This window comes from Lontra canadensis, unplaced genomic scaffold (assembly GCF_010015895.1).
Source record: "Lontra canadensis isolate GAN:19392208 unplaced genomic scaffold, GSC_riverotter_1.0 scaffold29, whole genome shotgun sequence".
Taxonomy (NCBI): domain Eukaryota; kingdom Metazoa; phylum Chordata; class Mammalia; order Carnivora; family Mustelidae; genus Lontra; species Lontra canadensis.
This window is the reverse complement of record NW_022631023.1, coordinates 4,701,884-4,719,003: the sequence shown is the minus strand read 5'-3', so window position 1 is coordinate 4,719,003 and position 17,120 is coordinate 4,701,884. Positions and strand designations below refer to the sequence as shown.

At 44.1% G+C, this 17,120-nt stretch overlaps 1 protein-coding gene across 1 annotated transcript in view; it reads right to left on the bottom strand.

The window, feature by feature from the left end:
• DSCAM (DS cell adhesion molecule) overlaps positions 1 to 17,120 on the bottom strand; it is a 655,321-nt gene that overhangs the window by 586,154 nt on the left and 52,047 nt on the right. The window contains exon 3 of the mRNA XM_032865305.1: positions 7,700 to 7,846. Coding sequence (XP_032721196.1) covers positions 7,700 to 7,846 — 147 coding nt within the window. The remainder of the gene's footprint in view (positions 1 to 7,699; positions 7,847 to 17,120) is intronic.

The window sequence follows — 17,120 nt, the reverse complement described above, 5'->3', positions numbered from 1 at the left end:
TCCACCATCACTGAGAAAACTGCCCTGTACAGAAACCAATTAACATAATAGATCTAAAACTGCTTTCCTTAATAGGTCTGCTCGCAAGGCTGACCCTTGGCTGGTGTCTGGTAATTGGAATTTCAGGAGGATTCCTGCCATCTCACTGTGTCTAAACTATACAAACAATATGGTTTCTTGAACACCTAAATGCCTGTCGTCCTTCTGAGAGTCTGGAATTATGGTACATGTCACGCAGAGGGTACCTACCTGATGGACTTCTAGTAAAACCCTTCAATACTGAATGTCTAATGAGTTCCCTGGTAGAGAACATTTTACACTTGTTGTCACTGTTCCTGGCTATGGAGATTAAGTGTGACCTATGTGATTCCATGGGGAAGAAAGTCCTGGAAGCTTGCGCCTGGTTTCCTCCAGACTTCTCCCCACACACCTTTTCCCTTTGCAGATTTTGCTGTGTATCCTCTCATTGTAATAAATCTCAAAGGGGGGTAAAATTATATGCTGAGTCCTGGGAGTCTTCCCAGCAAATCAACGAGCCTCTGGCACATGCATAAAATAAAAATTCTACGAGACTAAATCTAAGACCAAAAAAAAAAAAAAAAAAAAGGCTGGATTGAGAAGTGAAATATTCAATTTGGAATTTTAATATTCTACCATTTTATTAGGAGAGGGACCAGTAAAACCATTTTCTATCCACATATGAGAGCTGAGGCAGGGTAAAAAGACATTTGCTCCCCGGTCACCAGCTAATCTGTGGGAGCTGCAATCAGCAGCCAAAATCCCCTGGTGATGCTTGATAGGAAACCAAGCAGTGTGTTAGGCTAACTGAATGACCCAATACCTTCATGGCAGAAGGGGTGTTTCATAAACACACATACACACACACACACACATACACATTGACATGCTCCAGAATAAATCTGCTACCACATTTTCCTTGTTTTTCCTTTCTTCCTCCTTCCTTCCTCCCTCCCTCCCTCCCTTCCTTTCTTCTTTCCATTTCCTTCCTTCCTCCTTCCCTTCCTCCCTTTCTTCTTTCCTTCCTCCCTCCCTCCCTTCCTTCCTTTTCCTTCCTTCCTTCCTCTCTCTTTCTTCCTTTCTTTCTTTTTTAAAATATTATATTAACATGTCTTTAGCCATGTGTCTACTTGACTCAGAAGTTCAAAACTCAAAAACTTTGTTGTTGTTGTTGTTTTGCACTATAATCTTGAATACAATTTCCAATTTTGAGAATGGGAATATGTCTTGTCTCTGAAGGCTGACACTTATTAGACTTTCTGTTCACCCTGGACCATTCAGGATCTCACTAGTGGCTTATTTCTGAAATGCCAGACTTGAGCCACCCATCCAACTGCTAACATCACCTTCATTCCCAGTGTCGACAGTTTCTCTGCACCCCCCAGGCAGGTTTTAATTACTTTCAGGGGGCAGTGGAGTAGCATGCAAAAGCTAATTTAATGAAAATAGACTTAAGTGGCCAAATAATGGCTTTTAAAAAAGAAAGAGACCTGGACCCTCCCTTCCAGTGCGCATGACCATTTTTCAGTTATCCTGCTTGCCTAAAATATAGCGTGGTGAGAATATTACATCTCTCCACCTTTCTAATTCCAGTCTCCTGCATCCCTCCTGTGCTGACTTCCAGTGTTCATAAGGATGCTCCTACTTCCTGGAAATCAAGATAGATAGATAGATAGATAGATAGATAGATAGATAGATAGATGGATAGATGGGTGATAGGAGGGAGGAAGGGTTGAAGGAAGGAAGGATGGAAGGAAGGAAAGAAAGAAGGAAGGAAGGGGTGAGCTCCTTTAACAGTTTCCATTTGGATCTACAAATTTCTTTTTCAGTGACTGTGAAACCAAGACTTCTTTGTTCCTGCAGCTCCCTGGTGCTTGTATTTATTTATTTTTTTTAATTAGCCAACATACAGTACATCATTAGTTTCAGGTGTAGAGTTCAGTAATTCATCAGTTGCATAGAACCCAGTGCTCATCACATCCCTGATACTTTTAAAATCAAAGACCAGGCTTTCAGATGGCAATAGGTCTGTCCCCTAAATCATTTTGATGTTGATCTCATTCCCTTTACTCACAAGCACCTTGAGGGCAGAGCTGGGTCTTATCACCATGGCAACCTGAGCAGCTTAGTTGCAGGTTGCCTTGAAAATGCTCAGTGACTATAAGTAAAATGAAAAATATGAGTGCCTTAGGAGGCGAGGACGTGTCCTCTCTTAGAGTTACAGGTTTCACAGACAGAGACAGTCAGCCGCATACAGCCCTCCTTGCCCCCAGCAGCTGAGCCCCGCACTCCAAAAGCCAACAGAGCACATCAAACCCGCTCTTAGTTTAAGTTTGCTGAAACTTGAAAACCTTGCCTACCTGGAGTGACTATATCTACAGTGTAATTGCTTTCCCCATCCTAAAATGCAAACCAGCATTTTCTTAAATGGCCACCGCTCCTGGGAAAGCTTCTGTTCCTCCCCAGGCAAAAAACACTGCAGGTGTGTGTTCCTGTGATGGCCGCAGCTCTGCCTGTCCACATGGTCACACCACACACAATGAGGTAATCTCCCCCCTTGGCTCCCTGAGAGCAGAAGCCATCTTGAGGCAGAAGGAAGGGGGGCTTCTTCAAGTCCAAATCCCACCTTATCTATGGTGACCAGACCCAAAGACTGCATCTCTAAACCACCACGAGTATTTCACGTGAAGTGCTGGGCTAATATCCTTTGATATTTAATGTGGACAGAAAATTGTTCACTTTTACCCAAAATACAGGAAACCAAATAATCGTCCGTGGACTTGAACTCATTGATCCTAAGAGATAAAATTCTCCTTGAGTCATCACTAATGGAGGTGTTCAGATGGGAAATATCGTAACAGAAAACTGGGCCAGTGCTAAAGAGGGAGACAGATTCTCTGGGAATGGTAAAATGTTCACTGTTTCCATTTTCCAAATCCAGTTACCCTTGGGCTGTGTCTTTGATGTTAATGTAGCTAAACCCCCGGTGAGATTCTCAGCACTTTATCAGAGGAAACAGACACAGAATGCTGGGCTCTCTCATTGCCAGCCTCCCTAATCGGAAAGAAACTCTCCACGGGCCACTGAGTGAAACCCAAATGTAAAGCTGTCGATATTGTTCTTTGCCGGGATGGGGTCCTGTGTCTCCTCTCAGCAGTACCTCCCAAGGCACATTGCTATCCACACTACTGCACTTTTATGGGCTACATTAATATTCTAATATTTAAAAGGCTCTCATTTGTGCTTCGAGGAAGAGAAGTGATAAGGATGTTGGAAAACGAGTATGAACATCATTGCTCTTGCTTTCCCTGGCTCCTTTCTGTTAGGTGAGAAGACAATAGATCCAGGTTCATCCCCTTCACAGAGGACAGTAAATGCACAGTGTGCACCTGTCCCTGAGATGCGTTCCCTCCACACATTCCCCAGTTCCTATCATCCATCGGCCAGAGGACGAGAGTGAAGGGAGACCATATGGCCTCCCATGGTCAGGCGGAGAGCCCAGGGAGACAGCAAAGCAGAGCACACGGCAGCATCAGACATTACATGCCTCTCCTTCCCTGGGGGAATTATGGGAGGCCTACTTTTCAGCCTATGTTCATAGCTCCGGCTGCAATAAAGAAATAAGTAAGTAAAATGTCACAGGCTGGGTGGCTTCAACAAGAGGCAATTGTTTTTCACAGTTCTGGAGGCTGGTCATCCAAGAACAGGCTGCCTCAACCGTTGGGTTGGGGTTACAGCCCTCTTCTCAGATTCAGATGGCTGCCTGCTCCCTGTCCTCATTCAGTGGAGAGGGAGAGCCCTGGTGTCTCTCCCTTTAAGGACACTAATCTCATCATGGCGGGCTCCACCTTCACAGCCTCTTCAAATCCTAATTCTTCCAAAACCTCCACCTCTGAATACCATCACATTGGGGGTTGGGACCTCAACATATGAATTTTAAGGGGATATGGACAGTCAGCCCCTAATAAGACCACTGGAAGATTCTTTCCAAAGATAGTTTAAAATAGATGAATTCGTTTATGCTCTTAATTTGGTGATCTAATGACCTCATATGATAAGAGAGGCACAGCTTGACTCCTGAGTCTAGAGAAAGGCCAACTTAAAACTCCCCTGGAAAGAATTCAATGCATGACCTCATGTATAATAAGCTAATGACACAACTGTTGGGATGGCTAATGAATCCATGCAGATCATGTCGAAACCCAGACAGACATGACTGGTGCTTCTTACCCCTGCAAGAACATAGCCCAGTCATTGATTTCCTCAACCAAGGTAAAGGGCAAAAATTAGTAAGACATGCCCATAGAAGCCCTTCGTTTCTTTTTATAAGAATTCATCGATATTTACTTTTTTTTTTCCATTGGAAGGATTTCCTAGGTCACAGATAACCCACTCACCTTAGCCTAGATTTCCAAAGAGCCCTAGCCTAGAAGGTCTGCAGAAAGTGGATCTCTGCTGACCAAAAGCAGGCATTGCCTCTTTGGCCTCCCTCCAGGGACCTTGGACCTAGGAGGCTGAGTGCAGGGGCAGAGTGGAGGCCCAGGGACATACCTCTCCCTGTGCCAGTGACCTCTCACCATGAGCCCTGTGTGAGCAGGGACAGTGGCCAAGGCCCTATGTGGCCTCTGGGAGCTCCAGCTTTCTTGGATCAGTCCCACTCCCAGTCTTCTCTCCCTACTCTACCCACCACAGTGGAGTCTCACACAGCCTCTGTTTTCATGGAGGATTGATTCACTGCCTTCTTCCATCGAAGGAAGTGACATGTGCAGACCAGAACATGTTTCCTGGGAACATTCCCAGCCAGATTCACTGAGGGCTGGGCTGTATTGGAATCCCAGAAAGACTTACACGAGGTCATGTCCCCTGCCAACCACCAAATCTAAATCAGTTCAGCAAGGAGGCACCAGGGCTATCTGTTTATTTACAGATCACAGATAAATTGACCTTTTAAGACCATCTGCTGTGCATCCCATCTGGAGGTCCTCCTGCTGCCTACAGGACAGAGGCCCCAGGCTCATCCTCTGAGCCTCCCAGCTTCCTGTGTGTAGTCACCTGTGTCCCACCTCACTCAGGGCCTGGCCGCCAGTGAGAAATGCAATCCTTCTCCACCGAAACCATTCGGAAGCAGCTTATTAATTAAGATCCTCGGTGTCTTTTAACCATTTTATCACCTCCGATGGCTTCATGATCTCCTTCCCTGGGCACTTTTGGCAGCCCTGATGGGTGGAGCTTGGGGGCTAGAAACAGGGTTCAACAGTAAGCCACTATAAGTTGCATTATAAGGATAATTTGAAGACTTCTTGTTCACAGATCCTAACACCTCACCCGGGCACTGTTCTCAGGTTAAACCCCCTGAGAAGTCAAACAGCTCGGACTCATACTCTTTCTGGGTGTGTCTCAGTCTCTCTGTCTCTGTCTCTTCGTGTTTCTCTCCATCTCTCTCTCTCTGTAGACACACACACACATGTGCATGCACACACACACACACCATATGAGCCACATGGAGCATGCTTGCTTAAGTGCCTACTTACAAACCAACAAAATCTTCCTACTAAAGTATCCCTCAATGAGATCAAAGCCTACACCATACTGGTTTTCTGGATGCTTTTGTGCAAAAAAGGAAAGCCAAGTGCTTATCCCTGGCCCACATTGTTTTTAAGTTTTTGCCGAAGGGTAAAGCTCCCATGCATGACTGAGGAGATATGGGCATCATCAGAACCCATCAGCAAGACGCCAGTTCCATGTCTGCATATCTGTACCCTCTCTGCTCACCAGATATAAAATTCCTTTTATTTTATTTAATTAGGTTCATGTTTGAAGAAAAAAAGTCTTATTCACATCGACTGCAACAAGATGAAACCTGCATGGGGATACCAGTAATTAAAGAAGCCTAAGAAACATAAGAATGCACACAGTGTTTTTCTTAAATATAATAACCTCTATTGTGAACATATAAAACATCTATGGATATAGATGTCCATATTGATAGGTATATAAAACCTTCGGTAGCTACTTCTTTTTCTCACCCAGATCTCCAGTGGTTCTCCCCTTCCAGGCACATCTCACTGAACAAAGGTGTACTATATGACCTGCCTTGGCCAATTAAATATTAATAGGAATGACATGTGTCTCCTCAAGTAGAAGCACATGGAGGCAGAATGTAATCCTCCCCTGTTCTTTCCCCCTCCACGGCAAACCTGGAGGCTCTCTGATGTCTGTTCTACAATGGCCGAGCCTCCCTCATCCGAGGCCCCTGAGTGTGGGAGACTGCCAATCCTGTCCCCCATCCTCCCGCTCAGTGCACCCACAAGCCCTCACTACATGCGTGTGAATGTCCTTCCCTTCTGGCCCTGGGCTCAGCCAGAGGGACTCGTCATCAGATTTCTCCATCTGCCATTAGGAAACTAAAGTGACCTCGGAAGACAAGCCCTTAAAACCATTAATCAAAGACAACAAGTAGGGGTGTCCAGCTGGCTCCATCAGGAGAGCACACGACGCTTAGTCGTGAGTTCAAATTCCACACCAGGTTTAGAGATTACTAAAAATAAATAAATAAAATTTTTGAAAAAAAACAACAAATACAAGTGTACAGGTGAGTCTATTATGATTATTTGCAATCACATTTCAGTCATTGAGCTCAGTATTTTCTCAATACTTTAAATTATGACAATTCGCCAATATAACAGCAAGGCCTCTATCATTCACCAAAGTTCAAGGGACTCTGACTGAACAGTGTTAAGAAAACCTGAAAACATCTGTTACATGCCAGTTTACTGGATATACTTCAAAGATCTAAGATACAATTTTTTCGAATGGGTTAATGACTGCTTTAATGGTCACTGTACGGTAACCTACACTGTCTAGAGAATCAATAAGCTGAAAAACAGAAATGTTATGTCACCATGAGAGCTTAGTTCCAATTTCACGTGTCAATGAATGGGCAAAATTTTGGTGGTATTCAAGAGTTGCATGAAAGCATGTGTGTGTGTGCACACTTGCACACACATCCACACAGATGTCTAGAAAAGCAGTCATTTATAACCTATTATAGCCCATTGGGTGCTTATCACCACTGTTCTCCAAAAGCAGCCCAGGGTCACTCACTATCCAAAATGAGCAAAGTAAAAACACTGAACCCTTTCCAGGTAGACAGCAAGGGGTCAAGAAATCTACTTAAACACCATAAGACTAGAACTATAATATCTTAGAAGAAAATATCGGTTGCATCATTTCCAGGTTCTGAAAACAAACCCATAAATTATATATATATGTATTCTACTCAGAATATTATATATATACATATATATAATATTCTGAGTAGAATCTTCAAGAAAGAGTTCAGAGACATCACATAGCTCTTCAGACGTTTGAAAGGGCCACAGCAGACAAAACCAGAGCTTCTGTTTTCCAGGTTTCAGGCTATCAGTTCTAAGTATTAACACTGAAGACTCTCACAGATGCAAAAACCCTATTGCCCTATATTAAGGAGCAGAAATAAGCCAAAATTTTCTCAGAGAAGTAGCATGATGGTTATATGTACAGTAACTTATTTCTATCCATCAGTCAATTCACGGAAGAATATCGGAATCGAGCCACAAAATCTAGCAACCCAATTCAACACCTGAAACAGCCTTGAAGAAGGTGAGCCCGGCACCCTGTGCCCCAGACACACCTCGCCTACCTGAGATGAGTGACACGGTGTCTTTCTCCCAGGAGACGACGGTGACGTACGCCTCCACCGAGGAGGGGATAATGCACTTGAAGACCGCAACATTGCCTCTCATGGTTTTCTGGTCCTCCACACGGACTGTATAGGGCTCCCGTAAAACTGGAAGGCAAGAAGACCCTTGGTAAGACACCTTGGCAGGAGTTCATTGTGGGAGAACCTCATTCAGATACATGTGCTGTAGCTTATATAGAGTAATTGTACCACCCACAGTCATTGGGGGAAGAAATCAAAGAAATCTGCGGTTCATGCCTTAAAGACTTTCATCCCATTCACAAATAAACTACACTGTTTTCTAAAGGGCAAGAGTATATCTAAAAACAGTCCATCTGCCCCCTCCACGCACCTGGAGGTGGAAAGTAGCTTTGTAAAGAAGCTGTGATCATGGGATACTGCTCTCCTTGCCCCCCAAGGACAAAGGAAGAAAGACTTTGTCTTTCTGACTATGAAGAAAGAGTTGGAAAAAATTAAGAAAGGCAACCTCTCCTGAGATTTCTTAAAAACTACGTGACAAAGTAACTCTGCATAAGTGATTTTTTTTTTGACAGTTGCAAAACAGCCTTGGAAACAACTGTTCCTCTTCCCATGACTTCAGAAGGATGCTGCTTAGCGAGCCTACCCCAGCACCTCCCCAAATAGGAGTATACCTGAACACTCTCTGCGGGGCCATCCATGAGCTAGCTGCCTGGGTGAGAGGCAGGGTGGCAGTGGGGTTCAGAGCCTACCCTGCAAGCCCACCTGCCTGGGTTCACAGCCAAGTCCAAACACTTGCACAATGAGTGAGTGGCCTTGCTACCTAGACAATAGGAATTTTGGTGATAAATCTACCACTGGGGGAATGTAAGGACTCAGGTAGTGTGAGTACAGCACTCAAGGTGGTGCTCGCTGTGAGCAGGTGGGATACGGCTATTTGTACCAGCAGCTAGAACAGGATCCACACCATAACCCAACATGAGGAAGACCTCTGTGTCCAGAAGAAGGAGAAATCAGGGCTCTACTCCAAACCATGCCTCACCCCAGCTGATGAATATGGGTGCAAGTCTCACTTCTCCACAGCTTTATTTTCCTCAGGCTTAAAATGAAGGGGTTGAGACAGGAAGATTCTCGAAGTCTGAGTTTTAGAAGCCTGGTTTTCTATGATAGCCCCAGAGACAACTTCTCTCACCATCCATCAGCTTTCCTTATGGTTTAGTCATTTACTGGACAAGTATGTGTCGAGAAAACTGGCCTTGGAATTACTTTTTAAAGAAATTAGCCTACCAGCGAAAATAGGAATGAGTTTCTAAAAGGAACTCTCTTCATAGGCAGAGGTGAATGTTCTAGAAGAAGCCATTTTAAGATCGGCGCTGGTTCTGTGACAGGCTGAGTATCTTAGTATAGAGTGTGGCCTTATTCAGAGTATTGCTCCCCAAAGCCTGCTTTTAACATCAGTATTTCATATTTTCCCCACTTGGAGAATTATTTTCACTCCTGTCTCAAACCGGAGAGATTTTCGGAAGTTTGGGACTCTTCTGAGACCCCCCACCTCTGCACTCCCCATTAGCAGTCTGACGCGGTGTGCCAAATGGTGATTCCACACCGCTTGCAAAAACTCCCCCGGGCCATAGCTCAGGGTGCCCAAGAGCCTGGCCTCAGAAACATTGCCATTAACACAGGGGCAGGAGCTGATTTTGCACAGGAAAATAACTCAATCAGTAGCACTTCAGGAAGAGCGGTGGTCCACACTCTTGGTCAGAAAGAGGCGACAAAGAGGTAAAGAAACAAAACTCCCTAATGAATGAGGATTGAATTGTGGTGGAGGGAAGACAGATGAGATGGGGTTGAGAAGAGAAGAGGAAGGGGCTGGACAACATGACCAGGGGCCAAAGAGTCCATTAGTACAGGGAGAGGGTCACTGGAGCAGGTGCAGGTGCAGTGGAAGTCTCTGTGTGTGTGCAATGCTGGTTGGGAACTATAAGATCACTTCATCTCCCCAAACTTCCAGGGCACTCTGCCTCACACGAATGGCTCAGGTGGCTTCACACAAATTTCACGGAAATTAAAGCCAAAGAAGGGCAGGGCAAGAGTCGATGCCCGTCCAGCGACAGAGGAAGCACTTTCCCAGAGGGCCTAAGTGCCAGTCACTGGAGCCAGAGAGAGGGGCCCAGTGGGGACTTGCCCTTTTGTACTCAAAGTCCTGCATGCCCAGAACTCCTCAGTCCAGGCCTCTCACACATATAATGGGGCACCTTCTCCCCTTCAGCTGCCAATAGGTCTCACCTGCTCCTTCTATCCCACATGTCAGCCCCAAGGAGCCCAGATCTTCTTGAAGCCAGGATACAACTAGGTGCACTGCATCCCACCCAGCGCAGAAAGAATGGGGCAAGGAAGGAAACGCTCCACTCCCTCCCTAGATTCTTCTACAAAGAGACCACACAGGGAACCTTGAAAAAAATTAACTGTTGAACTTCTAACAATGCTTGGCACATAGTAGGTGCTGAATAAATGCTTGGAAAGTGAATAAATAAAAATCACAGAGCTTCCCTGTTGCAAGTACTTCTAACCCTACTGTAGAATAAAGTATTTTTTTTTATTGTGTTATGTTAGTCCCCACACAGTACATCATTAGTTTTTGAGGTAGTGTTCCAAAATTCATTGTTTGTATATGACACCCAGTGCTCCATGCAATCCCAGCCCTCCTTAAGACCCACCACCAGGCTCACCCATCCCCCCCACTTCCTTCCCTTTTACAACTCTCCATTTGTTTTCCAGAGTCCATAGTCTCTCATGGTTCATCTCCTACTCTGATTCCCACCTTCCTTCATTTGTCCCTTCTCCTAATGTCCTGTTATTCCTTATGTTCCACAAGTAAGTGAAACCATATCATAATCGACTTTCTCTGTTTGACTTATTTCACTCAGCATAATCTCCTCAAGTCCCATCCATGTTGATTCAAAAGCTGGGTATTTGTCTTTTTGATGGCTGAGTAATATTCCATTGTGTATATATGGACCGCATCTTTACCAATTTGTCTGTTGAAGGGCATCTCGGTTCTTTCCACAGTTTGGCTGTTGTGGACATGGCTGCTATAAACACTGGGTTGCATGTGGCCATTCTTTTCACTACATCTGTATCTTTGGGGTAAATATGTAGTAGTGCAACTGCTGGGACATTATCTATTATTTAAAAAAAAACAACTTGGGTTTTCATTATAGATCTCTACCTTATTGATGAAAAGGTTTCTTCCTGAGGCCCCACCACTTAAGAAGCCAACACTGCTCTCTAACAGAATATACATTTCATAGCACAAGTCTCCCAGGATCATAGCAAGCCTCCCCAAGTTACTTGGTACATCTAGTCCTTACTACCACCACTTAGGGAAACAGAGACTGAGCTACAGACCTAAGATCCAGGCAAAAACTAAAAGCTGTTGGAGAGGATGTGGAGAAAGGGGAACCCTCTTACACTGTTGGTGGGAATGTAAGTTGGTGCAGCCACTTTGGAAAACAGTGTGGAGATTCCTCAAGAAATTAAAAATAGAGCTTCCCTATGACCCTGCCATTGCACTACTGGGTATTTACCCCAAAGATACAGATGGAGTGAAAAGAAGGGCCATCTGTACCCCAATGTTTATAGCAGCAATGGTCACGGTCGCCAAACTGTGGAAAGAACCAAGATGCCCTTCAATGGATGAATGGATAAGGAAGATGTGGTCCATATACACTATGGAGTATGATGCCTCCATCAGAAAGGATGAATCCCCAACTTTTGTAGCAACATGGATGGGACTGGAAGAGATTATGCTGAGTGAAATAAGTCAAGCAGAGAGAGTCAATTATCATATGGTTTCATTTATTTGTGGAGCATAACAAATAGTATGGAGGACATGGGGAGATGGAGAGGAGAAGGGAGTTGAGGGAAATTAGAAGAGGAGGTGAACCATGAGAGACTATGGACTCTGAAAAACAATCTGAGGATTTTGAAGAGGTGGGGGGTTGGGAGGTTGGGGGAAACCAGGTGGTGGGTATTAGAGAGGGCACGGATTGCATGGAGCACTGGGTGTGGTGCAAAAACAATGAATACTGTTACACTGAAAAGAAATTTAAAAAAATAGAAATTTTTAAAAAAAGTTATTTTAAACATGACTGACATCTGTATTACAGGGAAGGGCGAGCTAAGCCTTAGCACCTTGTGTCCTAAGATGGGCTCTCTTTGGAAGCAGGCCAGAGATGAGGAGCTGGGGGAAAGTGACTGACTGTATATATGGTCCCAGGAAGACCATAGAGGGAGAGGCTGGGGATGTAGTGCAGGGCAGGACCTAAGCCAAGGTGTGATTTCAGGGCAGTTCCAGCCTCTACCTGAGCCTGAGGAGAGCTGTGAATGTGAGTTACACTTTGAGCTCCTCTCACTCCATACCTGGAGCTGGAACTTTATCCTTACAGCAGTCTGGCACTGGCTCAGGGCTGGTCCCAGGGCCCCACATTCCCAGGCACTCCCCACTCTGTGTGTATGAAGTGGCTCCAGGACACCAACCATCCTCTGAAGGCTCTTTGTGTGAGCTGTCAGCAACCAGCAGGCTCTCACAGGTGCTTTAGACCCCACTCCTCAGGCACACACAGCCCACCAGCCGCAGGGCTCCCTCCTGCCACCACCAAGATGATGAACCACGCCCTAGCTGGGGAAAAGCAGTCTCCCTTCCCTATTTCCCCTCCCATGGTGGTCAGGTGACCTCTAAGGGATTATAGCCTCCATGCTAGTTTGGGGAAGGGGTGGCTTCCACCGTACCCCACTTCAGAGCATGTGCACCCACTCCTACCCACACTCCTGCCCTGGCCAGAATGGAGGGTGTCAGTCATTTCTGGACAGGGGCAGAGAGGAGAGGCCAGGCAGGGCCAGCGCACTCAGCATTAGAGGGCCAGTAGTGGTCATAGTGGGGTTAGGGAGGTGGAGGCTAAGTGGGGCTCTGGGCACCCAGAGACTGGAGAAGGGGCCGCTGAGAACCTATCTGGGGGAGGTGGCATGAGGCAGGACCCTGCAAGAGCTGAGGCACTGAGCTCCCAGAGCATGTTCCATTGTCCCATTATCTTCAGTTATGAAACGCAAGTGGAAAGAGAAAAGCATTCATGTTTCAAGGTGACAACAGAAGAGCATTAAGCCAGAACTCCAGGACCTTCTCAGCACTGGGCCCTGTGAGACGGCTCCCATCCCAGGACATCAGTCCCATGTAGCAATCGGACAATGGGGGATGATGGGGTGGAAGTAAGTCAAGAGAGAGTTTGAAGAATTGGGCACTGCAGGGGAGGCGTGTCTGGGTGGTCCTCCTCTCCTAATGGGCTAGCCTCAGATTGTGCCTACCCCTCTGATTCCTAGGTCCAAAGTGAGAAAGCATCAGCAAATGCTCATGTGTTGGCTTTCTCTGGAACACCAGAGGACTTAAGGCTGGTCTTTTCTGTTTAGGAAGTGGTCATCTGAGGCACAATGTGACCTCGAGGCACATTAGTTTTATAGAAATCGGGTTTTGTTCTATTACATTTTGTAGCTGATTACTTAAGAAATTGAGATATGACTCAAATAATCAATTACATCTTGAACACACCCTCATGTCACTGTCTCAGGGACTATGGAGATCATAACACTTATGGAATGATCATCTGAAGAAAGAAAATTCAGGTGGCAGAACAAGTAGAAGAAAAGAATGAAAGACTGACAGGCACAGGTGAGAAAGAGGGATGGAACTGGCGAACCTGTGAGTAGCTGGTAGGGAAGGAGGCACTTGACCTGGCACTGAAGGACCAGAGGACTTACAGGTGGAGAGGAAAGAGCGAGAAGAGTGATGGTGACACAAGCAGGGAATATTCCAGAGACTATGAGGTACTGGACCAGCACTTTTTAGTTACACTGGCTTCCAACCACAACTCCTATGCACAGGCAACAACAGGTTCACAGAAATCCCCTCTCCCTTGTCTGAAAATGGAAGATCAACCTTGCAAGGTCAGGCCAATTAAAATAAAGAAACCCTTAAAGTACTTGGCACAATGTCCAGCATATAACCACTTTATTCACTGAGTCTCTATGATTGCCGGCGAGAGGAGCTGATCTGAGCTACCAGAAGCTGAAAGACGAGACCTTTGAAGGCATCGTTGCTTTGGAACCTGCAGCTGGACCATGGGAAGGGCTCCATAGCCTCTATCTCTTTGATCCTGGCTTCACATTCTCTTTTCCCACAAACAGGTTTCCTCTGCTTTTCTGGTTCGCATAGGAGGAGGGAGGATCCTCGACCCACAGTTCCCAGGCATCCTGAGGAAATACAGGTGATCTTTCAAGATTTCCGTTTCAAAATCAGAAAGCAGAGGAATGGATGGAACAACCTGGTTAGTTGCTCTCCCTCAGTACCATCACCTTGGAGCAGAGGTTCCAGACTCTTTTGTGTGATGTGGCTGCAAGAGACAGCTAAGGGGCTTGCTCTGGGCTGGGCAGTGGCAGAGAGACGTGCAGCTACTGTACTCTATGAACATCAAGACAACCCTTGAGTGACTAGGTCAGCCCATATTATTACTTGCTTTCTCTCAAGACAACTGTATCAAGATATAATTGATATACACTAAAATAACACATTTACTGGTAGTTTTCACATATGTAGACCCCCATGAGGTCACCACCACAATCAAGATAATGAACAGACCCGTCACCTGAAAAGTTAACTTGTCCTCTGTGAACTGTCCTTCACACCCCCTTTCACAGGCAACAACTAACGTGCTTTCCATAATTACAGATTAATTTATACATTTTAGAGTCTTACATAAATGGGCATACATTTTTATGTGACGTATTTCACTCAGTATGGTTATTTTGAGATTCCTCCCTGCTACTGTGTTTACCAATACAGTATTCCCTTCTTATCTGTGGTTTTCCTTTTTGTGGTTTCAGTTACCCATGGTCAGCCACGGTCTGACAGCACAGGATCCTCCTTCTGACCATACTATCATAAGGTCAATACTATTCTCATTCCACAGCACATTGCACATATCTTTCATCTCACTTTGTCTCATCATGGAGGCATTTTATCATCTCACATCACCACAAGAAGAAGGCAATAAGCCACAGGTATTTGATATTTGGTATAAAGGTATTTGGGGAGAGAGACACCATTCATATAACTTTTATTACAACACATTATTTTAATTTTATGATTGCTGTTTGTTGATGTCTTACTGTGCCGAATTTATAAATAAAACTTTATCATAGGAATGTATGTATAGGAAAACACACAGTACATGTAGACTTTGTTACTATTCATGGTTTCAGGCATCCACTGTGTACATCAGAACACATCGCCAGTGGATAAGAAGGGGGACACTGTAGTCCATTCTTTTTCATCCAATTTTAGGGGTAAACCACAATTTGTTTACTCAGTTGTCTGTTGACGGGCTTTGACTCATTTTTAGCTATTACAAAAACAGCTGCTATGAACATCCATGTAAAAGTCTTTGTATGGACATATGCTTTGGTTACATACCTAAGAATAGAATGGCTGGGATATATGGCAGATATGTATTCATCTTTTAAGGAGATTGCCAAACTATTTTCCAAAGGGGCTATTCTATCTTACATTATCACCAGAAGTGCATGAGAGTCCCAGCTGATGCGTCTCCTCACTTACACTTGGTCTGGCCATTGTTTTTACTTTTAGATTTGTAGAGATATCTATCTCACTGTGGTTTTAATCTGCATTTCCTCAAAGGTTGATGATGTTAAGCATCATTCCATGTGCTTCCTAGCCGTTGTATATCACCTCTGTTGCAGTGTCTCTCGAAAACTTTTAACTCAATTTTAAATAGATTATTTTCTTATGATTGAGTTTTTAGATTTCATTATATTTCTGGATAAAAGCCCTTTAACAGGTATATATTTCTGGATAAAAGCCCTTTAACAGGTATATATTTCTGGATAAAAGCCCTTTAACAGGTATATATATATATATAAGGTATATTTTCTGCCAGGATACGACCTGCCTTTTTATGCTACTAGCCATTATTTTAGAGGAGCAAAATTTCTAAATTTTTATAAAATCCAATATAGCAATTTGTTCTTTTATGGATTGTGCTTTGGGTGTCATACCTAAGAAATCTTTATATAATCCAAGATTGAAAAGATTTTTTTCTTCCATTTCTTTCCAAAAGTTCATAGGTTTATATTTGTATCTATGATCCATGTTAGGTTTTGTATATGATACAAAGTATGGATTGAAGCTCATTTTATTTTTTTCAATTTTTTGAAAATGGACATGCTATTTGTTATGCTCCACAAATAAATGAAACCATATGATAATTGACTCTCTCTGCTTGACTTATTTCACTCAGCATAATCTCTTCCAGTCCCATCCATGTTGCTACAAAAGCTGGGGATTCATCCTTTCTGATGGAGGCATCATACTCCATAGTGTATATGGACCACATCTTCCTTATCCATTCATCCATTGAAGGGCATCTTGGTTCTTTCCACAGTTTGGCGACCATGGCCATTGCCGCTATAAACATTGGGGTACAGATGGCCTTTCTTTTCACTCCATCTGTATCTTTGGGGTAAATACCCAGTAGTGCAATGACAGGGTCATAGGGAAGCTCTATTTTTAATTTCTTGAGGAATCTCCACACTGTTTTCCAGAGTGGCTGCACCAACTTGCATTCCCACCAACAGTGTAAGAGGGTTCCCCTTTCTCCACATCCTCTCCAACACACGTTGTTATTTGTCTTGCTAATTTTGGCCATTCTAACTGGTGTAAGATCGTATCTCAACGTGGGTTTAATTTGAATCTCCCTGATGGCTAGTGATGATGAACATTTTTTCATGTGTCTGATAGCCATTTGTATGTCTTCATTGGAGAAGTGTCTGTTCATATCTTCTGCCCATTTTTTGATATGATTGTCTGTTTTGTGTGTGTTGAGTTTGAGGAGTTCTTTATAGATCCTGGATATCAACCTTTTGTCTGTACTGTCATTTGCAAATATCTTCTCCCATTCCGTGGGTTACCTCTTTGTTTTGTTGACTGTTTCCTTTGCTGTGCAGAAGCTTTTGATCTTGATGAAGTCCCAAAAGTTCATTTTCGCTTTTGTTCCCTTTGCCTTTGGAGACATTTTTTGAAAGAAGTTGCTGTGGCTGATATCGAAGAGGTTACTGCCTATATTCATAGAATTCTTCCAGCATCATTTGTTGAAACAACTATCCTTTCATTGAACTGTTTTGCACCTTTGCCCATGTGTGTGGGTCAATTTCTAGACTCTGTTTTATGTTACTTATGTTTAAATAAGTATTAAAATTCAAACAGTGTTAGCTTTCTTAAATTACCATCCATTTTTCAGGGCTCTTTTGGCTGGTCTAGGTACTTTGTATTTCCATA